Genomic DNA, 24,503 nt, shown 5'->3' on the forward strand with positions numbered 1-24,503 from the left:
AAGGTTTTAATCTTAATGCTGAGTCGATGTTCATGGCGCCCACCTGGGCGCTGTTACTTCGCAGAGACTGCAGGTCGGCAGGGTCACCGTGACCCCACAGTTTTGCCTCTGTCCTCTTGCCTGAAAGCTGGTTCCTGCGTCTCTTGTTGCCGCAGCAGCACTGCGTTCTTGCGCATTCCTCCTTGGCCACCACTGCAGGTGTCATCTGTGTTTACTGGCGGTTTCAAAGAAGAGCTCCTATTCCGTCAGGATCCTGGGAATCGTATTATTTACTTCTGCTTTTGGGATTCACCTGGTTCTGAAAGACTTGTGTTGGATAAAGGAGCAAGTATTTTTACTTGGACACATCATTTTAACAGGTGTTTAAAATGTCATGGTACAGAGACCTACATTTAAGTATTGGCTCTCTGGGGATCCCCGGTGGTCCAGGGGTTGGTACTCCACACGGTCACTGCTCGGGGCCTGGGTTCTGTCCCGGCTGGGGATTCTGCAAGCCCCGCAGTGCAGCTGATATGTACATATTTATAGTCTCTTTCATTTACAGGTTGTTTGACTTGAAGCAGATCTCTCAGCCTCCCTGAGCCCGTTTCCCAGTCTATATAAGGCACAAGGTTATTGTGAGGATTAATGAGATGTATACAGTGCTTGGCTCATGGGAAGGACTTTTATTTTTCTGAGTCCCTTACAATAAAACTTTCCCACCGAAGTCTTTTTTCTTTCTTTCTTTTTTTTAAAGGCAGCAGACTGTCCTGGGAAGCTGTTCATCTTCCATTCCTCTTTGCCAACTGCAGAAGCACCAGGGAAACTAAAAAACAGAGATGACAAAAAAATGATTAATACAGACAAAGAAAAGGTATTTGTAAACAGCTGCCCTTTGAAATGTCATGTCAGTTCTTACAAAGGAATAGAGAGAGAGAGGCCATGTGTGATTTGTGTAGGAAAGGGGGCAGAGTTACATGTATAAATCCAGGGTACTGTGCATTGTCAGGAAGATTGTGAATTGTAAATAATTGAGGAAACTATATGTTCCTAGGGAAAGTGATATCTGACCTACATTAAGATAAAATCTCAAGCTTTTTCATGTCTAACCCATGTAAGACACTGATTGGTAAGACTGTTAGGGGATGGGAGAAATGGGGGGAAATGCAGAAGGGTCAGGTAGAGGGTGAAAGTGACGGACAGCCCCCTAGGACGGCAGTCCTGAGGTGCCCGGGGCTCGGAATACGCTTTGCTCAAACCCTCTGAGGTGTTGCCCTGGGACCCAGTCGGGGCAGGGTGAGCCGTGAGGCGGGCGTCCAGCCGGGGCCACGCGACCGCAGACAGGGCGCCTCGTCTCGGCCTGTGCAGGGAGGGCAGCGGCGTCAGCGTCCCTGGGGTCATCAGGGGTCTGATGACACCACGCACATGCGTGCCCGTCATGTGGCACACGCCGGGCACACGGGGCGCCGGACGCACAGCCGCTGCCCTGGGGCACACCACGGCTTGCTTCCTCAGCCTGGAGAACGCAGGAGAAACGACAGAAACGTTCCGTGGGTTTCATTCCCCCTCTGTGCCCCCTTTTCTTCAGATACTTTTCCAGCCTCAGACCAACGTCTACGACTCTCTGGCCAAAGACTGCGTGGCTCACGGCTGCTGCGTGACCCTCTTCCTCTTCCCCAGTCAGTACGTGGACGTGGCCTCCCTGGGGCTCGTGCCTCAGCTCACGGGGGGGACGCTCTACAAATACAACGGCTTCCAGGTAAATGCCCGCTGTCTGGGCCCCCGGGTTTCCTCCTGCCTCTCGGAGCTTGAGAGAGCTGCGCCCCCTTGTGGGCAACCGACAAATGTGACCTCTCGAGTTGATGGAAAAGGATGGACCGGTTAAGAATCGCTTTCCTGCGAAGGAGAGGGCGGGACGAAACGGGAAGGTAGCACTGGCATACACACGCCACCGTGTGTCAGACTCTAGCCAGCGGGGACGTGCGGTGCGGCCAGGGAGCCCAGCCCGGGGCTCTGCGACGACCTAGGCGGGGAGACGACCTAGGCGGGGTGGGGTGCAGGCTTAGGACGAGGGGATATAAGCATACTTACGGCTGATTCACGTTGCTGTGCGGTAGAAACCAGCACAATACTGTAAAGCAATTATCCTTCAATCAAAAAGAAATTTTTAAAAACATTAAGGAAAAAAGTGCTTTCCTGCTTCCTAAGGTATGGCAACAGACTGAGCTCAATTCAGCCTCAGGTTTGAATATCAATGTAAGCTTCCATGTTGGAGGGAAATAATACTTTCTATAAAATGTTTATATGTTATATAAACCTTTATATTCAGTATATTTAAGATTGCTTTTTTAAAGTGACCACGTTTTGTTTTAAATTGTTATGGTTTGAAGGGGTCAGTTCATTATATCCCCTCTTCCAAGCCTGAACTGAGTCAAGAGGTGATCAGAATGTCAACACTGGAAGGGACCCAGGTCTGTGGGACTTGCTATTCCTTTCCCCTCCGTGAGACAGACACCACCAGGCACAGGGTGGGCGCAGACAGAAGCGTCTCCTGTGGACCCCTGGCCCTTGCAAGCTCCAATATTGAGGGCCAGTCGATGGGTGCCTCCTGCAGGCTGCCTGCCCCCACCGCCCCACTGCCCTACCCGGAGGCTGCAGAAGAGGCTGAGCTCTGCCCACCCGGCTTCTTGTCCCAAACTCAGACCTCACCTGCCCTCACCTGAGAAGGGGTGAGGAGGCGCCTCTGATGTGTGTACCTCCACATGGAAACATGGAGAGGGAACGAGTGTTCCCCCAACAAATGGGACAAATGTTCATCATCTTTATTTTGATGAATGTAATTATTTTTAATTGCATAGCTACATACTTATATTGTAAACTAGCTAAGGGATATGATAAGATCAAGATTACAAATGAAATAACATTGAAAGGGCTTTCAGAACCTTAAGATTTCTGGATAAACTAAGTTTTAATCAAGATTTTTAAAAAAAATTGTTTTCAGTATTTTACTGCCACCTGGTGGACATGATTGTCCTTTGTTTTTTAGATGCACTTGGACAGCCAACAGTTTTTAAATGACCTCAGAAATGATATTGAGAAGAAAATAGGATTTGATGCTATTATGCGGGTTCGTACCAGCACAGGTACTTTTCATTTATACTGTTTTTCAGGTCTCTGATGTGTGATTGCTTCCTCTTGAAACTAACAACAGGCCAAGAAAGAAAATGACAGTAAAATAAGGAGAAACAACATTTGTTTTTCCTCAGGTTTCAGAGCCACCGACTTCTTTGGCGGCATTTATATGAACAACACCACTGACGTAGAGATGGCAGCCATCGACTGTGACAAGGCTGTGACTGTGGAGTTCAAGCATGATGACAAGCTCAGTGAAGACACTGGAGCCTTGATTCAGGTGACTCAGAACGGACTCCTATCTTTTGCTTAGTTTGTTACTGACAGTGATCACTGGGGAGACTCCCAAGACCATCAGCTGTGTCAGTCTCTCCATAAGGAAGTCCAGCTCCGTTTCTCCGAAGGTGGAAGCCACTAGATTGGAGCGCTCTGTGGTTTATTCTGCACACCCTGATTCCTGTGCTGTTTCTCTGAACTAATGATGTCTATGGAGTCTTTGCATGAGACCCCACAGACTTGAGGTCAGACGACAGGCATCGGTCCCCAGCCCCCCGGGTTTGCTGCACCCCTGCCATGCGCCGGACACTGTGCTGAGACAGGTCATCATATCAGAAGCAAGTATCCACAGAACATGGCTTTGTAGCAAGTAAGATTAACTAGAAGCCATGGAGACTTTCACATAAAACAGGAGAAATTCTAATGGTCAGTTTTCAGATAACAGTCTCACTCCTGAAGAAGGGAGAAGTTGACATCAAATTGAGGAAGAACTCTAGTAACTAATGTGTACTTTAAAATGGGGAAATGGTTACTTGTTCGCATTACCAAAATGTATACATTTATCATTAGGATAAAACCTGTCACCAGAGCTAGCTGTTTCTTTTTGGGTGAAGTGAGCCTGGAGTAGGACTATGATAATGTGAAGGTATTATTTCTGGACCTGAATCCCTGGCAATAAAATCTAAGCTAGGAAGTGTAGCCTCATTGTGGAAATACAAACAGGTATTTGCATGTGAACAGCCCCATTAAAACCTAAGTTTAAACCAGCTAAATGCTGCATGGACACCCCATGTATCACTGGCCATCATTCTCCCTTATGTGTTGTTTAGTCTTTAGCGCTAACGGGAAAGGCCTGTTGGAGGGTTTAGAGGTCTTGGAGCTGTGCACGCTGTCCTGTGCATGTAAGTAAGACCAGGCTAGCTTGAGTGGACGTGCTAACCAGGAAACACGTTGCCTCTGCAGTGCGCCGTGCTCTACACAACCGTCAGCGGTCAGAGACGACTTCGGATTCACAACCTGGGCTTGAACTGCAGCTCCCAGTTGGCGGATCTGTATAAGAGCTGTGAGACAGATGCCCTCATCAACTTTTTCGCCAAGTCAGGTAACTCTCTGCCGATCCTGGGGTGCAGAGCACCTTGCCTAGTGGTTCAAGCAGCCTTGTGGGTTAAACCAAGTTAGTAGCTAACAGGTCTTGGGATGGTGTAGCCTTCTGGTGGGTAAACTCAGAATTGATACAAGCAGAGGGTGAAGAATACGACTCAGCATTTCTAAGTCTAGACAAATAAGGGGACACTGAATCCTTCCCAGGGCAACAGAGTTGAAATTGAGGAAGGTGGTCCTGAGACTCATGATGGTGAGTGTGCACATGGAGATAATGGAAGAATAGGGTCCCTCACAGGAGACTGAATTGGATTAGTCTTACCGAGATAATTAGGAAGTGGTAGGGGCCCAAGGTGGAGTTTCCTGGCTGCTCCTCCCCTCCTTGCCCCAAACCTCAGCTGAAATTCTACACTGAGCTTTGGAAGAGCAGTCCAGCCCATAGGAGTTCAGAACATCAGAGATGGTGAACTGGTCTTGCTTTTCTCTGTGAGTAGAGTCCTGTGTCTAATCTTCTGAGGACGAATCTGGACCAATTTCCCACCTTTTGTTATAGGTAGGCTGTTGTTTTCCACTGGCTAAACCATCATACTTAGTCAAGAGAAGAGCCTTACTTTAACATTTAAAATGCTGTTATTCCTGGCTGAGCGATCTGAAGATAATAGCAATTTGTTCTTTGATTATATTTGGAGGGATCCATTTCTGAGCTAAACCTTTTATGCCCTTTTCATTGTTTCGTGCAAACAGCTTTTAAAGCCGTTCTACACCAACCCTTGAAGGTCATTCGGGAAATCCTGGTTAACCAGACTGCCCACATGTTGGCCTGCTACCGGAAGAACTGTGCTAGTCCCTCTGCAGCCAGCCAGGTAAGCCCCCCGCTGTCTTCAGGGCCTGCTCGCGCGGCCTCTGCTGCTGAGGGCTGCTGTCGTCTGGGTACTGAGATGCTGCCTGGTAAACTGCAACCGAGCACACTGCGGGTGCCGCTGGGGGACCGCAGTATTTTTATGTGTGGAAGTCGCTCAGGTATGTCAGACTCTGCAGCCCCGTGGACTGTAGCCCGCCAGGCTTCTCTGTCCATGGGATTCTCCAGGCAAAAATCCCGGAGTGGGCAGCCGTTCCCTTTTCCAGGGGATGCTCCCAACCCAGGAACTGAACCCAGGTCTCTCCTGCATTGCAGGTGGATTCTTTATCCACTGAGCTACCAGGGAAGCCCATGGTATTTTTACAGCCAACACTGAAAAAAACTTAGTGGCCTTGCAGCATGCTTGAACCTCAAAATGTGTGTGCATATTGTGCTGACAGTCACTACATTATATAAAACAAAAGAATATTGTATGTAAGAAATGTCAGTATAAATCAGGTTTTCTTTTGCATATAGATGATGAATATTACATTGTGAAATGGGGAAGCTTAAATACTTTTTGGGTATATTAACAATCAAAGTTGACGCAAACTAATGGCAGAAATGACTTATCTATATTTTATAAACACAAAATTTATAAATTCTAAAGTTCTTTGTATTTAATAGTTAATAATAGGGAATTTCCTGGCAGTCCAGTGGTTAGGACTCCGTGCTTTCACTGCCGGGGGCACAGGTTTGATCCCTGGTTGTGGAACTAAGACCCCCCATGCTCACAGCCAAAAAACAAAAAAAATTAATAGGTATGAAGAGTTTTGAAAAAAACTGGCTAATAACTTGAAATTTTAGATCTTTTAAATAAATCTGACTCATGAAAACAAAAGACAAAAACAAAAGGCAGACCCTCAGGCCCACATTTATTTTTGCATCTGTTCTCTTTTTCCTCATCTTTCCCATCATAGCTAGATGCCATTTCTCATAGCTGTGTATTGAACATCTGAACACAGAATCAAAGAAGACAGCAACAGGTGGGAGCCTTTCTGGTTAATTCTTGTCCACAGTGACACCTGAAACCCCACCTAAAGCCACCCTTCAGCAGCAACAATAGTGGAGACACATCTGGGGGCCAAATGCATAATCTGGGTAATGCAGGAAATTAAAAGACTATTAGTTTGGACTTTTTACAGAAATTCCTTTGTTGTCCAGAGGGATTAAAGTAGCCACCCATTCTTTCATCTCCTGCTGATAATCACAGAAGCAACCCTTAGATCTGTGTGAGTGAGCCCTCTTTGTTAGTCAGAGGATTGGCCTCTTCAGTAAACTCAGCGTCAGTCCCGTTTCAGAGCATCCTACACAGAGCCCCCCAGGAGCTCCTGGGTACAGGCCAGCCAGGACCACTGCACCCCCCAGTCTCACTGTTTCGGAGCTCTGGGAACATTGCTCTGTGTCTGGAGTGTCTCACACGTCAGGAGGACTTGCTGAAGAAGAACAGGTACAGTTAGCGAGCTCTGAGGAAGTTTATTTGCTACAGCAATTGGATTCAAAAAAACCTTATGTTAAAAACAAATCTGTTGCCTGCTTAAGGGAAGAAATAAAACTGGTTGGTTCTTTCTGGTTTAAAGTTATAAGCTTTGCCTTTACTTCTAGATCTGTTTGCACAGTTTATTTCTGGAGTGACAGCATTCTGATGCCAGTCGGTTTCTGAAAAAAGTAGACAAAGATTATTCCTGTTCTTCTGGAGATTTTTCTTTCTCCATTAGCACATTTCAGTTGTACCGTTATCCATCAGGGAGTAGGGAAAATGTAGAGATGATAATACTGTTAGTAACAATGATATATTAAAAATACACCATTATTTAACAGAATGGCTAGACTTGAGGTTTTTCTCAGAGAATGTAACTTCAAATTTGGTGGTCTTTCCATAGTTCACTTGTAAGAAATTATTTCCATGGGGAAATTTGTATTCTACTGTTTTATTTAGTACTACAGAGCCCAAAGTTCCCTTGGTCCAAGCAAGACTGTTAAGGAGCTGTGTACTTGCATTATATATACTGGACCTCAGGAGATACGCTTTTACTGAATCGCCAGGGCCAGCACAGGGTTGATGCAAAAGAGGAGCTTAAGGTGCAAAATTTTAGGAGGCACCCATTCTGCAAGTCATAGGATAGATGCTGGGTTAAGACATATAATTTAAAACAACATTAAAACAATTTTTTAACCTTACATAAGCAATGTAGCTTCCTTTTTTGTTAAATATAACAACTCACTGTCCCAAACTTAAATATATTACATCATATGGGAGTACACTGACTTGAGGAGGTAAGTTGCATCACCTTAACTGGAAAGTAATAGTTTTTTTTTTTTTTTTCCATTACCACATCTGTTACTTCAAAACCCAAAGCAGAGAATTCTCCAAATTCAGTCAAACTGGACTCATATGAATTTGCACTCCCTCCTCACTCACACCTTTTCTTCCCAAGAGTAATTTCACTATTTATGGAGAGGATCAGGGAGGCAAGGAAAGGTTTTAAGTACTGATCTGTTACCACATTTTCTTCCCTACCTCAAAAACATTGAGTGACTGTTTTCTTTCACTCTAACTCAGTTTTCTTCATCACAGAATTTCCTTCTTACTTTCCTTCTCTATTCTGTTCCTCCTGCCCTCTGTAGTCTCCTCTAATCAGACTTTTTAGTCCTGAAAGAGTCACCACGGGCCACGCTCAACTCTTTGTGGTATTTAGGGCAACAAATTTCTTAACTGTCTTAATGTGACCTGATTAATGAGAAACAGCCAGTGAATTGCAAGATAATATTTAAAAACTGTACGTACATGCTTCTCTATGGGGATCTAAGAACATTTTTAATCCATAACTGGTGATTAGCCCAGAAGTAGCCCTGGGGCCACTTGGCTCCAGTGACCATGGTTTGTGTCCTGTATCCTTGGCTTGTAATTTTTTTTTTAATCCTAATTTTCCTTGGCTGAAAACATACTCCAGTACCACATGCTGTCAAATAAAAATACTTTATGCTAAATAAGTGAAGTAAGTCAAAGAAAGATAAACACCATATGGTCTCACTTATATGGGGAATCTAAAAGACAAAAACCTAGCTCAGATACTGAGAAGAGACTGCTTCTTCCCAGTGGCTGCCGGGAGGTGTGGAGGGTGGGCAAAATGGGCGAAGGGGCTCAAAAGGTACAAACTTCCAGTTATAAAATAAGTAAGTAATGAAGATATGATGTACAGCATAGCTGCTCTAGTTAATGCATGTTTGAAAGTTGCCAAGAGTAAATATTAAAAAGTTCTCATCACAGGAAAATTCTGTAACTTTGTATGGTGATGATGTTAACTAGAATTGTGATCATTTCACAATATATACAGGTATCAATTGTTATGTTATATACCTGAAACTAATATAATGTTAAACAGTATTTCTCAATTAAAAAAAAATTTATGCTAGAGAAGAAATTCTAAGAGCATTTTGTCATATGAGGAAACATGCATTTATCTGTCTTTGGTTTTTTTGAAAAGAGACAAAAGTTGAGAGGAAAAACAAACTGCAAAGTAGAATTGTTCTAAAATATATTTTCCTTAACCAGTTAGAAAGTTCTGTCTTACATATTCCTTCCTTAGAAGATCATGAGAAGCGATGATAAAGGGATTTGAGGAATAAATCCTATTAATAACAGAGCCCTAAGGGAAATCTTCTTTTCAGTGTGTATTCTGTTAAGTGCATATTTTTTTCATCATTAAGATAGAAAGCTAAAAAGAAATCATGAATTTATAGACCAGGTATTTATATTTGCAGATTATCTATCTCCTGTATATGCTCTTCTTTTGGATATTTTGCTGTTCATGGACCTACTATAAATGGAAGAAATGCCAGTCTCTCTTGATTCTTAGCCATATTTGTAAAACTGTGTTGGTAAGGTTAAACACACAGGCAAATTATTTGTAATTTCTTTACTCATGTTTCTAGAATTGTGTTACTATTTGGAGCATCATATTATGGTATGTACTTGGAGGCAGTTAGAATGAAGTCAGAATGAGCTCACATAAGCCAGAGAGAGGGTGGCGAGGAAGAAGGTACAGGTGGATTTTAAAGATTATAATGGTGGATTATAAAGGAATAGAGAGAATTTGTGTTCTAGTTGAAGGTAAAGAAAAAATGAAATCAGGGTTCATCTAGTAGCTCTAGTATCTAAAACAGGAAACATAAGAGGAAAACCATGTTTGTGGAATTGTAGGAGTTTGATTTTTTTTCCTGTTATCATTTAGTGACATACCTAATAAATTCACAAAACATTTCCTGTTTTAATTTCTATATATATTGAGTGGTATTGTTATTTGAATTTCCCTTACTATGGTTTATCTGTCTGTATGTATATCATCCCCAGTGCACATTAGCCATCTTGCATGTGGACTATGGCTCATTCCTCTGCAGAGGCCTTGATGCTTTGATAGAACCTGTGACACAGTCCTCCTTCAGTGTCTGATGAGTCTGTGACTGTGAGTTTAAGCCGCAGGAAGAGCACAGAGGAAGAGAGATCTCAGGGGTAGCTGGAAATGCTGTTCTTGAACTCGAGGTAGAAAGCAGCTGGTAATACAGATTAGGAAATAACTTATACATTTCATTTCATAAACATGTATATGGCACTGTGTGCTGGGTATTACTTTAAGTACTGCACACATCAGAAACAATTTAATTCTCCTAACCCTCCCCCCCCAGGATCGTGAAGTAGAGGTGCTATTATTTTAGAAGAGAAAATGGAGGAAAAGAGAGGATGAGGAGTTTTTGCGAGGCATACAGCTGGTAAGAGTCATGGCTGGGACCACATGCCCCGCGGAGAGCTGTGCTGAGAACACTGTGCCAAGCTGCCAGGGCCCTGGAGAGCGTGACAGCCACCTGCCGCTCTCTGAATGCCTGCCCCGTGCTGCTTTCCCTGCTCTAGGTGCTGCATGTGGGTTACCGGATGCTCTCTGCATCCTCAGAGAGCAAATCTTGTTTCTCTTTTACAGGTGAAGTGCAGTGGGTCTTGATTCTCCGCAAAGAGCAAGTATCTGAAACCAGTGTCTCTCTCTTCCAGCTGATTTTGCCGGATTCCATGAAAGTCCTGCCAGTGTACATGAACTGCCTGTTGAAGAACTGCGTGCTGCTCGGCAGACCCGAGATCTCCACGGACGAGCGGGCCTACCAGAGGCAGCTGGTCATGACCATGGGCGTGGCCGACTCGCAGCTCTTCTTTTACCCACAGCTTCTGCCCATAGTAAGTAGGCAGCGCGCTGTGGTGGCGCATTTCCTGGAGACGTCCGGGAGAGAATCATCCTTCGTTCTTAACCAGAAACTTCGGTGTCACATGCAGCGCAGGCCTGAGACGGGCTCGGGGCGGGGCATTCCCGCTCACGGAACTGTTGGGTGACTGCGTCTCTGCCTTCATTCCCAGAGGGGTCCTCTTTGACGGATTAGGCAGACTGAACGGTCAGGAAGGCCAGCTTCAGTTGAAATCTACTTTATGGCATGAAAGGCAACTGCTAGACAGTGTATTAATTGTCTGAGAGTCACCACGTTTAATCAGAATGGTTCTGATGACCCTTGTGCAGACGCCCTCAGGGAATTTACCTGGTGATGTACCTTGCTTCCTTACTGAAGATAGCCCTGACGTGCTCTCTTCCTCGGCTTCTTCCCCCCCGGGACCTAGCGGGTTATAACTGCGGGATCATAGCGGGGACAGCCGAGGGCTGGTTTCTGACTCCTGGATCAAAACGCACGCCCAGGCTCTCAGTGGTAGTGCAATTAGGAAGAGTGAACGTCCGTTCAAATAATTGATTTTCGGATAAAACTGGACTCTGCCAGAGAAGCTAGGGCCCTGGGGAACACGGACATGACGGTCTCACTAAGACCGACTTGCCCTGTGGGCTGCTCGCAGTCCTCTGACAGCCTCTCCCTCTAGAGCGCCTTCTTCACCTGCTTCCCGGGTTGCCCTCCCGCTTCCCCGGCCTCTCCCGATGCCGCCTCTGCTGGTTTATTTACCCTGCTTTCCCGTGCGGGCCCCCAGGGCTCAAGCCCCGGGACCCTTCTGTCTGAGCACACAGCCCTGCGGGGGTCTGACCTGCGTCAGGCCGGCAGCCACAGTCTGTGCCGACGCTCAAGCTCCCGTCTGCAGCCGGCACCGCCCTGAGCTCCGCAGCGCTGGTGCTGGAGCCCCTGGAGCCCGTCTCCGTGGGCTGTGATGGGCACCACCCCTGAGCGCGCTGGGCCTTGTCTCCTGAGTCTTCACCCCATGCGTCTGTCACCCTCTCTCCTTCCGGTTCCTCAGGACCAAAGGCCCACGCTCACCCTTTGACTCTCCTCTTCCTCACCCACCACATCTCATCCGGCAGCACTCTCTCCACGCCCACTGTCACCACCCAGACTCCAGCAGAGTCGCCTCTCCTAACAAGCCTGCTTGCTGGCACCTGTTGGCCCCCCAGTCACTTTTCCGCACGGAAGTTAGAGTAACGCTGTTCAAAGTCAGTTCATGGCCCTCCGCCCCTCAGAACACCTCAGGATTTCCCACTTCAGGAGAAGCCGACCTGCTTCTGTCTGACTCATATTCTCTCTCTCTCTGTACTCCAGCCACATTGGGCTCCTCACTGAGCCCTGAACGTCGAAGACAGTCCTGCACCTCAGGCCTTCTGCACCTGATGCCCCCCATCTGGAATGCCCATGGCCCCTGGCTCAGATGTTACCTTCTTAACAAACCTCCTGGACTCCCCTGTTTAAAACTACCACCACCAGTGTGCTCTATCCCATTGCCCTGCTTCACAACACTTAGTTCGGTCACTCAGTCGTGTCTGACTCTTTGCGACCCCATGAAGTGCAGCACTCCAGGCCTCCCTGACCATCACCAACTCCCGGAGTTCTCTCAGACTCACATCCATTGAGTCGGTGATGCCATCCAGCCATCTCATCCTCGGTCATCCCCTTCTCCTCCTGCCCCCAATCCCTTCCAGCATCAGAGTCTTTTCCAATGAGTCAACTCTTTGCATGAGGTGGCCAAAGTACTGGAGTTTCAGCTTTAGCATCATTCCTTCCAAAGAACATCCAGGGCTGATCTCCTTTAGAATGGACTGGTTGGATTTCCTTCACAGCACTTAACACCGTCTAAATTTCTATATACTTAGATTATCTGCTGTCCTTTCTTCCCTCCAAAACATGGTTAGCTATACAAGGTGGGGATTACTGTCTAATGACTAGAATGCATGGTGCAGAGCAAGGACTCATTGATGTGAGCTGAGAGGGAGGAGGGGGAAAGGGTAGGAGAGCAAGGGATGGAGCAAGAGGGCCTTCTGACTCTCGCCTCTGCCTCGCAGCACACCTTGGATGTCAAGAGCACCACGTTACCTGCTGCTATTCGCTGCTCTGAGACCCGTCTTTCAGAAGAAGGAATCTTCCTCTTGGCCAATGGTCTAAACATGTTCTTATGGTTGGGAGTAAGCAGCCCACCAGAACTGATTCAAGGAATCTTTAACGTGCCATCTCTTGCACATGTCAACACAGATATGGTAGGTATATTTTTTCTTTGTTTTGCAGTAATAAATTCTTAAATGCTTTTTGTTCATGTGCAACCATGTATTATAGACAAAACAATAAGGTCTGTAGTTCTATATAAGAGAATTTCATGTTTTAATGAGTAACAATTAGCTAGCATAAAGTTGTTTGTATAAAGTGTTATCCAACAACCAAATTAATGCTTTAATAGAGACTGCCAACACTACCAGAGCATTTCCTATTTGTTAATCACTGTGCTCCAAATACTTTAAACACACTATTTCATTTAATTCTTGTAACAAATCTGAGACAGATACGAGTATCAACATTTTCTAGACATCTTCAGTGAGGTGTAGAGACAAGTTCTTTCAGTAGTAAGTGGCAGAGGTGGGAAGTGAGTTTGGTCTTAGGCTCTGGGCTCATCCCTGGTGCTGAACTCCATATTCACCAGGATGTAGAATCTGTCAGACATGTTTAGCTACAGATGTGACCATCCCACAAAAACAAATTCTGCACCCTTCTGAAATTATGCACCCTTAGATTTGATGTGGAATGAACACAAATGATGTTCTTCTTAAACTGTAATTGTCGGTTTTCCTAGTATACTCCGAGAATCACACTGACTGCATACCTTACTTGCAGACCATCGTGTGAGCCCACTGCTGTGATGGCTGTCTTCCTCTGCTTGACTGGATTCCCTATGAATTCAGGTGCAGAATGCAGCAGAGAATTTGTTCCCTGAGTCCTCACTCATGTTTTGGCACATGGCTTAAGGCTTTAATTTCTGGTATGAAGGTAGACACGTAGCATCTGGAGGAGGAGTCTGGATTAAAATCTCAGGTTAAATAGATATGTGGTCGGTTTAGAGAGCTGCATATGTATTATGAATGTAAAAATATATTTTTAAAGAAGTTAAAGGTATCCATTAAGAGGTTCGTTTTAAGATGAATATTTAGAAATAGTAAGATGTTTGCATGTGGTTGAAATTAAGAATGATTAGAAATGCAATTTCTTAAAAATTAAAATTCAGTGGGCAAAGAACTATAAGTGTGAAGAAAGTTTATATAAAATTTAAGGAAGCCTCCTCTTATGTCATATATTAAACATTAAATTTCACATATGAAATAAATGTTAATGCATATTTGTTGAATATACATATGAAGTAGCCAAAGTCTGTCCACCACAAAGCAACAGATTGCTAGGTTTGTGCTTATGTCTCCATATTTCTTCTCAACCTTCTTCAAAAAGTAAGACAAAAAACCAAATATTGCTTTCTTTTTAGAGGCAGTTGGCACTTTGAGATATATACATAAAGTATACTTATTTTATGTTTGTTTTTTAAATGAAAATTTAAAGACAGTCTTAAAGAGACCACATAGAGAATACATAAAGGGTGTGAATTGTGAATATAAATAATTAATTTCTTGCCTTTTTTTTAAACAACTCCTGTGAAAAATATTGTCTATGATCTTTTCCTGAGATGTGTGACTTTTTGGTAAAATGTTCCAGTTCACTTTTCCAGTGGCTAACTCACAGATGTTGTCTTAGCTCTTGGTATCTCCTTGCTTAGAAGTAAGCATTAACATTTACGTCTTAATGAAAGAAATCTAAGTCCAGATCTCTTGTGTCCCCTGGGGGCCACATGCCGTGGGTGCTGTCTTTTATATACCATTACCCAGATTTCAGGGAAATCTAAGAGGCCACATTCCCTCTGAGAAGTCAGCATTTGGTGGTTTGAATGTTGGGACAGTGGTATTTGGATGGCATTTTCCACGTGGGGTAATGCCTCAGGGTTTTGCTGCTGATCCACTGAAGGAATGAGGTATATCCTTCTCTCATAACACAGCCTTGAAATATCCATCTTGCAACGGAATTAAAATCATGGTGACTTCACATTCTTTGCAAAAATCATATACTGTTTGTGTCAAATTATGCTGATGAGTATGAATCATTTTTAATGCATTTTTATTTCACATTTTTGGTTTTTAGGTAGATGAACTAAGCCAACAGTGTGGAAGGATATTTTTTAACTTTAACATTCTAATAATCTCATTCTGCTTCTATCTAAATGTTATAACTTGTACTGAAACTTAAACTTTATTTTCCTTAAATTTAGACATTATTGCCTGAGGTGGGAAATCCATACTCACAAACACTCAGAATGATAATGGGTATTATCCAACAAAAGCGGCCATATTCAATGAAGGTAAGAATGAGATTTTCTTCTTTCTTCAAGTGTTTTGATTTCCTTACAGACTTTAAAATGCATGTCCTGTATTTTTATAACATGATTTCTCATAGAAAACTCACAGTCTCTGAGTATACCTACTTACCTGTCAACTACACACATACAAAAATAACTATCACCATGATTAACTATGGGTTATCTTAGTATTAACTTAGAAACAGTTGATATTATTAAGTCTTTGAAATGACTTTTCCTTCAGTGCTTAAAATTTTAGAAGTATAAAAGCATTTGTTAAGTTTGACTTTTACAGCTTTTATTATCTCTGAAAAATTTTGTTATCCTAGTCCTTCCAAGCTTTTTTTGAGTGTGAGTAAAAGAATGTAAAATGTCTGTTAAGTCAGGAAAATTATGCCTTGTTGCTAAGTGCCAAGTACTCACCCGTTTTCCTTTTTAAGCTCAATAGTAGAATTGCCTGGAACGTACAGATGACGGTGGTCTATTACTTGTACTACTACCTGCAGAGGTGCAGGACACTCAGCTGCAGGCAGGCCTCTACAAGAACCAGGGTATTGTGGGGCTATTGTTCCCCCAAAACATAAATATTATATCAGTTTATATCAATGTTCTTTACCATGATAGATACTCGTGCATGCAAACATCAACTTTAGTAGAACTTAGGAAAGTTGAATAAAGAGCTTTATAATCTCTAGGACATCTGGGTAAACAAAACCTTTCCAGAACTGTTTTTACATCAATACTTGGGTTCAGTTTCAGGGCAGGACCTAGAGACGGCAGTGAAGGCTCAAACTAAACATGTTCTTCACACAACACTCTGAGTACCCTGGAGACGTGTGATGAAATCTTAGGGTCTTATGACACACAGATTTACCAGAACTCGTGTTCAGAATGCACAGCAAGGATGAGCCACCTTTGTCCTAGTGCCTGCATCTCCATAACTGGCCCCAAATGCAGAGAAGGAGCCAGACTAAACATGGCGATCACCCCTGTGCTCAGTAACCCCTTCTTTCAGGAAAAATGAAAATCCTTTCCTCTCCTCTGCTTTCTCTCACCTGCTTCATGACCTGCTTATCAAGGTCATGTCAGCTGTGGTTATTAAAATATCTGGAGTAGTCACCAAATATAATATGTAAATAAAATATAAGAAATTATATAATATTAATACTAATTTTAGCTTAAATGATTTTTTTATGTGCTACTTGCAAATGTATCTCTGTTTGAAAAATCCTTGATATTTTCAGGGTTTCAAAGAATTTGAAACTCATTAAAATCCAGAAATGTGAGAGCTGAAGGAATCCAGGAGATACCTGGTCCCCCACAGCCTCTCAGCTGCCATTGCTGCTTAGCAGACGTGAAAAGGAGCACGCTCACCTGGTCAGGGCGCACAGCTAGGTCACAAAAGACAAAGGCCTGTCCTGGCTGATCAGTCCATGAGCTTGGTTTTACATCTTCTTCTCCAACCTTTGAAAATGGATCACACAAAGGAAATGAAGACACATTTAAAGAGTCTTTATATCTTTGAAAGAGTCCAGATTGACTAGGAGGAGAAAAGGGTCAAGGATAGCAAAATCAAACCAGAAGGCATTGCTACCTTCTCGATTATGCTAGTTAGTTTTTCAGAGAATCGGCCCTCTTAGAGCCCACTGTCAGCACAGTCTTACATTAGTGGGAGAATTAAAAAAGAAGAGATTTCTATCACAGTGTATTCCCAGATTACCTAAATCAAATGCTTTACTGAAATTCTAGCCCTGCCCTGCTCATGGTTCTCCAGGCTCCAAAGTATCTCTTCTTCCTCTTGTGCTTCCTAGAATACTGCCTCCCCACTGGCTCCTTTCCAGTTTACAAGCTGTTGTCACATCTTCCTTCTTTGAAGCTGCTGCTTCTCCAAGATGCTGCTTCCTTTAAAATGTGTACTGAACACTAGAAACATAGCAGGCATTTTCCCACCATGCTTCCTGAAATGTTAATAACTGCTTGTAATTTCCTTCCCAGCTCGAGTTTTCTTGGAACTGCCAAACTGCTAAAGACATTTTCTTCTCAACCCCTTTACAGGACTGAGTACTGCTACTTTCCTCAGTGTTTCTCTTCTGTCCGCTTTCAAGACATCATACTCTCCTGATTCTTTCTCACTGACCTTTTTCCTCTGGCTTCTCTTCATTCATCTGCCCCTTAAGACAAGTTGATGCTCTCCTAAGTTATACCCATGGCACTCTCCTCTCATTCAGCATACTCCTTTTGGGCCATCCTGATCACTGCCATCATTTATCTGTGCCCTGTGAAACAGGCAATGTGAGAGAAGAAAATGCATTTTGAAGTACAATAATTCTCTAAGCACTGGTAACATGGCCCAGAGAATATCCCATTTAGACCAGTTGGATTAACCAGTCCTTCCACGGAGAGGGCACACAGGAACGTGGCGGGGAGACCAGCAGTGACCATTTTATAGTCCTCTCCCCTCCCCACCCCACCCCACCGAGCTGCGTCCCTCCCTATGGAAACACTGAGGGGAATAACATACAGATTCCCAGTCCCTCCCAATATACTTTCTCCTCTGATGTGGGTGGTGTATCCATGAGAAGACCACCAGCATGTCAAGACACCATATCCACCACTTCTATAAATGCAGTTCCCTGAGACTTTCCACCAAGTGCTGGGTGATCCAGCTTTGTAGAGACTCAAATGCGATAGCATGATATTAATTCCTTTACCTTAAAGATGAGTTTCTTCCAAGGTTGAAATTCATCCCCTCTTCTGTTTCCTACTTCAGATCATGGCCAGATGAACACATCAGAGAAGGTTTTACAGTGACCACTACATTTAAACCAAAAACTAAATAAATGAATGGCAGTACCCCCCAGATGAGCAATATGAGCTTCCATTAATTTCCATAGAAAAATTAAATTCTAAGGAAATTAGGACCTCAAATCCTTCCCTCCATGGTGTTTTTATTCTGCCCAGTCTCAGCCTGAGCTGTCTCACTGAGGCCAGACCCACATTGGTGTTGCCCATAGCAGACAATGGCAGAGTCCTAGTGGCACCTGGGGAAAGGTGGAGAAGACAATTTACTTGTGTAAATTTCTCTTTTCAAGAAAACTGCCTTGGTTTCAGGCTCACCAGGATGCACACTTTCAACTCCTTGGCGATGTTCCCATGGGAGGGGCTAGTTTCTTTCCCCTCATCAGATGGAATGACTCTACACACTGCTGTTCCAGTGTCAGGGCCTGGCACGGACCAGCCAAGACGTCACATGTGTCCGTATCCACGTGGAATTAGCCAGCTCGAAATGGTAGCTGCACCCAGCCGATATGGAACGTGCCTTCCTCACCGTAGCGGGTGTGAAGCTGGTAGCTGCAGGCACTTTGGGTGGTTTCACCAGGCAAAAGGAAGTGAGAGATGATGCCCTGGTTCTTCTTAATTGTACAGGTGGTAGATGAAGACAATATTTTGCACATCTGTCCCCATTAACCACACACACAGCTCAACAGATATCAAATTCTGACCATTCTGATCGTCTGCTTTAACTTCTTGAAATACAAGTGAGTAAGTGGGTCAACAGAAGAGCTGAGAGTATTCATGACAAACTACCTTTTTCTGGGCTTCCTCCCCATGGGTCTCTCCCTCTAGAGCAGCACTGTCCAATAATGCAAGCTGCACATTAATTCTATACTTTGTAGCAGCCACAATTAAAAACAATTTTGATAAGGTTTTAACTTATCTAAAATATTACCATTTCCACATGTAATCGGTGTAAAATTGTTTTTTAAGATTAATTTCAGTAGTTTAAGAACATTATCTTTTCCATCTGTCTTCTTTGCAGCTACACTGCCTCATTCAGGTCTTGACTGTCTCGCACCTTAGATGCTTGCAGCTGCTTCCCGTCTCGTTTCCCTCATCCCCCTAGTGAACGCTATGCACCACAGCCAGTTGTTCTTCATCACCTTCGTTGATTCACATTTTCTACAAAAACCCAAACGCGTCATCTCCCACGGACTTCTAGAAGTGTGTGCTAATTTACCTGCCATCCAGGACTGTGTATTTGGCACGTGGTTCCCCAGTAGAATGCTCCCTAACACCATACTCCCATATCCTTAAGGAAATCCTACCCTGTCCTTGAAGGTTCAGCGAGTCACTGCCATTGTGCAGCCATTTCCGTAACATTCTGCTTTTGTTTCATTGTTGCCACTTACGTGTCTTGATTTTTGTGGCTTTGCACCGCCTCTCTCTACTCTGGGTAACTGGCATTTTCCTGTCCTCCTCCAAGGCCTCATAGACAGCAGACATGCAATTCTGGTGAAACTGAAGCATACAGCATTGAGCCACATTCAGGAAATGTTTATAACCAGCTGCCTTGTTGTTTTCTTCCTAGCTGACGATAGTAAAGCAGCGAGAACAGCCAGATATGGTTTTCCGACAGTTCCTGGTAGAAGACAAAGGACTTTATGGAGGATCATCCTACGTGGATTTCCTTTGTTGTGTTCACAAGGAGATCTGTCAGCTGCTTAATTAACAGAAACTTCTCTATTGTTAATACTGCATTTCTAAGGAGACACTCTCCTTCTTGGTGCCTAATTCTCTGGATAGTAACAGTCTAGTTTTGATTTCTTGCTCATTTTCAGAATAGCTTTCCAAGACGGCATTTTAGAACTTCAGCTTTGGTGCTCAGGTATAAAGCCAATTGAGGTACAGTTGTACCTTAAAGGGAACAGTCTATTTCTGATTGCACAATTTAAAAAAAAATGATGCAGTTTGCATTTCATGAAAGGCATAGTTTACAGAACTGTAAACATTCTCAATTTTCTTTCTTTGTGCTAGACATATAAATTATTTTTCAAAATGTATAGATTTGGGGTAAAAAGTTGTCTCGGTTCCTCTCCCATTTACAGTAAGGGATAAAAAAACTTAATTTTTACATTATACTTAATTTTTTTAAAACAATATAACCCCATTGAACATTTCTCAACTTAAGGTTTGCATAGCAGACTTTTAAATAACCTTGGAATCTATTTTGTGGAACAATTTGTGTTCTACGTTTTTTTCATAATTACATGTTGTGTATGTTAAGACTATTTTCCAGTTGTTATTTTGTCTGTAAAACAGTCTTTATCAATATTCTTCATGGTTCCCTGTACAATTTTGATGGTTTCTACCTGTATATAATGGATCTTAACCAGTATCAATAAATCACTTCATATGCTCTTAACTACCAGGTAGAATTCATTATTTAGGTATTTTGAGGTTTTAAAAGAAATAAGAGTGGTAGTTAAAGGGTCTTGGAAAAAGTTGGATGGATGGATCACTAAAAAACTAAGTTTTGGGGGTGAGTTGGGAAGAATTAGGTAAATAAATAAAGCAGTGTCAGACAGTATACTCAAGAAAGGCAATTTAAAAGTTCTCCCATGTGTCTTGGTGAGCAAAATAAATAAAAACAGGACCATTACTAATGAATATACATAAACCTAGGAGAGTAGCTTTGAGTGGTGTGACACAAGTATCTGTCCTTCTCTCTCCTGCTCAACTCTGATGTCAGTGATATGAGTAATTAATAAGAGCTAAAGTACACTGAATACATGCAATGTCCCGAGAACTGCACTGGCTGCTCTGTGAACATCTCCACATTTATTCCTCACAGTGACCATAATCTTATTATCAGCCCCATTCACAGATGAAGAAATAAGCTTGAAATGGCCAAGGGTTTCATCTGTGATTACATGTCACTCCCTAGAGCCAGACATCTGAGAGTGTGGAGTCAAGTGGGCCTTAGGAATCATTAGTATGAACAAAGCTAGTGGAGGTGATGGAATTCCAGTTGAGCTATTTAAAATCCTAGGAGATGATGTTGTTAAAGTGCTGAACTCAATATGTCAGCAAATTTGGAAAACTCAGCAGTGGCCACAGGACTGGAAAAGGTCAGTTTTCATTCCAATCCCAAAGAAAGGCAATGCCAAACAATGCTCAAACTACCAGAGTTGTACTCATTTCACACGCTAGTGAAGTTATGCTCAAAATCCCTCAGCAGCATGTGAACCAAGAACTCCCAGATGTATATAATACAAGCTGGGTTTCAAAGAAGCAGGGGAACCAGAGATCAAGATGCCAACATTCGTTGGATCACGGATAAAGCAAGGGAGTTCCAGAAAAACATCTATTTCTGCTTCATTCATTACACTAAAGCCTTTGACTCTGTGGATCACAATGAACTGTAGAAAATTCTTAAAAGAGATGGGAACACCAGATCACCTTACTTATCTCCTGAGAAACCTGTATGAAGGTCAAGAAGCAAAAGTTAGAACTGAACATGGAACAACAGACTGGTTCAAAATTGGGAAAAGAGTATGTCAAGGCTATATACTGTCACCCTGTTTATTTAACTTCTATACAGAGTTGTTCAGTTGCCCAGTCATGTCTGACTCTTTGGGATCCCATGGACTGCAGCACACCTGGCCTCCCTGTCCTTCACCATTTCCTGGTTTGTACATCATGTGAAATGCCAAGCTGGATGAATCACAAGCTGGAATCAAGACTGCCGAGAGAAGTATCAACAAGCTGAGATATGCAGGTAATACCACCCTAATGGCAGAAAGCAAAAAGAAAGTAAAGATCCTTTTGATGAAGGTGAAAGAGGAGAGTGAAAAATCTGGCTTAAAACTCAACTTTCAAAGCACTAAGATCATGGCATACAGTCTCATCACTTCATAGCAGATAGATGGGGAAAAAAATGGAAACAGTAACAGACTTTATTTTCTTGGGCTTCAAAATTAACTGTAGGCAGTCTGACTGCAGCCATGAAATTTAAAAGACACTTGTTCCTTGGAAAGAAAGCTATGACAAAAGTAGAGAAGTGTATTAAAAAACAGAGACATCATTTTGGTGAGAAAGGTTCATATAAGTCAAAGCCATGGCTTTTCCAGTAGTCATGTATGGATGTGAGAGCCAGACCAGAAACAAGGCTGAGCACCGAAGAACTGATGCTTTCAAACTGTGGTGTTGGAGAAGCCTCTAGACAGTCCCTTGGACTGCAAAGAGATCAAATCAATCGATCCTAAAGGAAATCAACCCTGAATATTCATTGGAAGGATGGATGCTGAAGCTGAAGCTCCGATACTTTGTCCACCTGATGCAAAGAGTACCCTGATGGTGGGAAAGATGGAGGGCAGGAGGAGAAGGGGGTGGCAGAAGATGAGACGGTTGGATTATCGACCATTATCGACTCTATGGTCATGAGTCTGAGCAAACTATGGGAGACAGTGAAGGACAGGGAAGCCTGGCGTGCTACAGTACATGGGGTCACAAAGATTTGGTCACGACTTAGCAACTGAATAACAACAAGAAGCCTAACAAGGTATGCTTTAAAATTTGTAGATATCATGAAATCGAGAAAAACAACAAATATACTGACAGGATTAAAATCTTCCCACAAGTCAGCCAATCGCATAATGTTTCAGATCAATTTGGAATAGTTTTAATAAGAAGAAATGTAAGATTCTGAACTTGTGTCCAAAAAATAAATGTACATGAAGCTGCATCTTAGGGGGGAAAAAAAAAACAAAATGAGTTATTTAAAAGAGAATGTAGGAGGTCTGTCAACATGAACCTATAGGAGCATGAATGCATATATGATCCCGAGCTACTTTATTTTTTTAACAAGGATAGTTCATCAAGTAAGTACAGCAAACATCCCACTCCACTCTGAGGTGAGACCACAGTTAGGTGAGTTTCAGTTCTAGGCACCATGCTCTACATGAAACAGAAACCCAGCCCACATCCCTTAATTCACTTGAAGATAGTCTAATAAATCAGCCAAGAGGGCAGAGGAGAAATACCCTGAGCTCACTTCTTTACAGGCACCACAAAATCACAGCTATCTGCAGAACTACTACTGATGAAAAAGACCAGAATCTACCAGAAAGGATATACAGCTAAAAATAAAGAGGAACCACAAGGAGATGGGTAGGAAGGATGAAGTCAAGATACAGTCAAGTCTCATAACTCTGGGTGGGCAGCCTACAAATGGGAGAACGCCGGCCGCAGAGCTTCTCCTACAGGAGTCAGAGGTCTGCGCCCCACACTGGGCTCCTGGGGTCAGGGGCCCCACACTAGGAACAGGAGCTCCCGGAGTATCTGACTGTGAAGGCCAGCAGGGCTTCCTTTCAGGAGTCCCCAAGGGCTGAGGAACACAGACTCTACTCTGAAAGGGCACACACAGGCTATCGCGTGCTCCGGGACCCTGGGGTAGAAGCAGGAATTTGGTAGGAACTTTGGCCAGACTTACAAGAGTCTCCCAGAGAGGCAGGAGGCAATGCAGCTTCCCACCGTGAGGACGAAGACACGGGCAGTCATTCCGGGAGGGCCTGTTCTGCCAGGCGGACACTGTGCTGGCGGGCACCACTGTGGAACCCTCCCTCTAGTTTCAGTTTCAGGACTAGCCCTGCTCTCACCAAACATCCTGTACTTGTTTGAGGCTGGGATGCCTCAAGCCCAGCAGCTGACAGCCTCACCACCAGGAGACAGGCTGACTGAAGACCTTCAGGGCACAACGCTGCCCACTAGATGGCCCAGGACCAGCCCCACCCACCAGGGCTTTCAAGCCAGAGACCCTAGGACCCAGCGACCCCCGCCCCCTGACCCCCACCAAGAAGCAGACACCAGCCAAAAGAAAACTGCAACTCTGATAGCTGACCACCCACTAGCAAGCTACACAAACTTCAGGACCCCCCCACGACCCTACACTCAACCAAGACAGGAACCAGCCTGATCACCCGCAATCCAGCCTAGCTCTGGGACACCTGGGCCCTGCAATCAGACTTCAGGACCTGTTCTATCTGCCAGTAGGTCAGCACTAGCCAGGACCTTTGTACCCACGAGTGGATGGGCAACAGCCTGGGGTCTCTTGGACAGACTCCACCCACTAATGAGCCAGCATTAGCCACGGGGCCCCCCTAGGTTCTGCAGTCAATCACCCTGTGACCCAGACCTGAGCTAAGTAAAGGTAGAAAAAAACAAATCAATAAATCTTTCTTGGACTTATCAGGAGATGGCCCAAATCAATAAAATTGGAAACGGAAAAGGAGAAGTTGCAACCAACACCACAGAAATGCAAAGGATCATAAGAGATTACTAGAACTACATGCCAGTACAATGGATCACCTAGCAAAAATGAACAAATCCCTAAAAAAATAGTCTCCCAAGTCTGAAACATGAAGAAATAGAAAACATGAATTACCAGTAGTGAAATGAATCACTAATAAAAAAAAAAAGTAGCAAAGGATAGTACATGACCAGATGACTTCTCAGGTGAATTCTATCAAACATTTAGATGAGTTAACACCTACCCTTCTAAAACTATTCCAAAAAAACTCAACGGAAGGAATGCTTACGAACTCATTCTATGATGCCAGTATCATCCTGATACCAAAACCAGACAAA

The 24,503-nt window shown here is 43.6% G+C and overlaps 1 protein-coding gene and 1 long non-coding RNA gene across 3 annotated transcripts in view; one reads left to right on the plus strand and one right to left on the minus strand.

Annotated features, from left to right (window-relative positions):
• SEC24D (SEC24 homolog D, COPII coat complex component) overlaps window positions 1-20,280 on the plus strand; it is a 116,273-nt gene extending 95,993 nt beyond the window's left edge. For both annotated transcript variants that reach the window (XM_069593393.1, XM_069593394.1), the window contains exons 14-23: window positions 737-853; window positions 1,568-1,738; window positions 3,026-3,122; window positions 3,246-3,391; window positions 4,351-4,489; window positions 5,233-5,351; window positions 10,431-10,610; window positions 12,697-12,888; window positions 14,991-15,080; window positions 19,447-20,280. In XM_069593393.1, the coding sequence (XP_069449494.1) occupies window positions 737-853; window positions 1,568-1,738; window positions 3,026-3,122; window positions 3,246-3,391; window positions 4,351-4,489; window positions 5,233-5,351; window positions 10,431-10,610; window positions 12,697-12,888; window positions 14,991-15,080; window positions 19,447-19,587 (1,392 nt within the window). In that variant the 3' untranslated portion in view covers window positions 19,588-20,280. The remainder of the gene's footprint in view (window positions 1-736; window positions 854-1,567; window positions 1,739-3,025; window positions 3,123-3,245; window positions 3,392-4,350; window positions 4,490-5,232; window positions 5,352-10,430; window positions 10,611-12,696; window positions 12,889-14,990; window positions 15,081-19,446) is intronic.
• LOC138442281 (uncharacterized) lies at window positions 646-20,238 on the minus strand. The gene is made up of 5 exons (XR_011257617.1): window positions 19,268-20,238; window positions 17,789-17,891; window positions 17,215-17,353; window positions 16,452-16,541; window positions 646-805 (listed from the first exon to the last, which is right to left on the minus strand). It is a non-coding gene; the product is annotated as an uncharacterized lncRNA (long non-coding RNA).
• Window positions 20,281-24,503: the final 4,223 nt, after the last annotated feature.

Source organism: Ovis canadensis, chromosome 6, assembly GCF_042477335.2.
Source record: "Ovis canadensis isolate MfBH-ARS-UI-01 breed Bighorn chromosome 6, ARS-UI_OviCan_v2, whole genome shotgun sequence".
In the NCBI taxonomy this organism is placed as follows: Eukaryota; Metazoa; Chordata; class Mammalia; order Artiodactyla; family Bovidae; genus Ovis; species Ovis canadensis.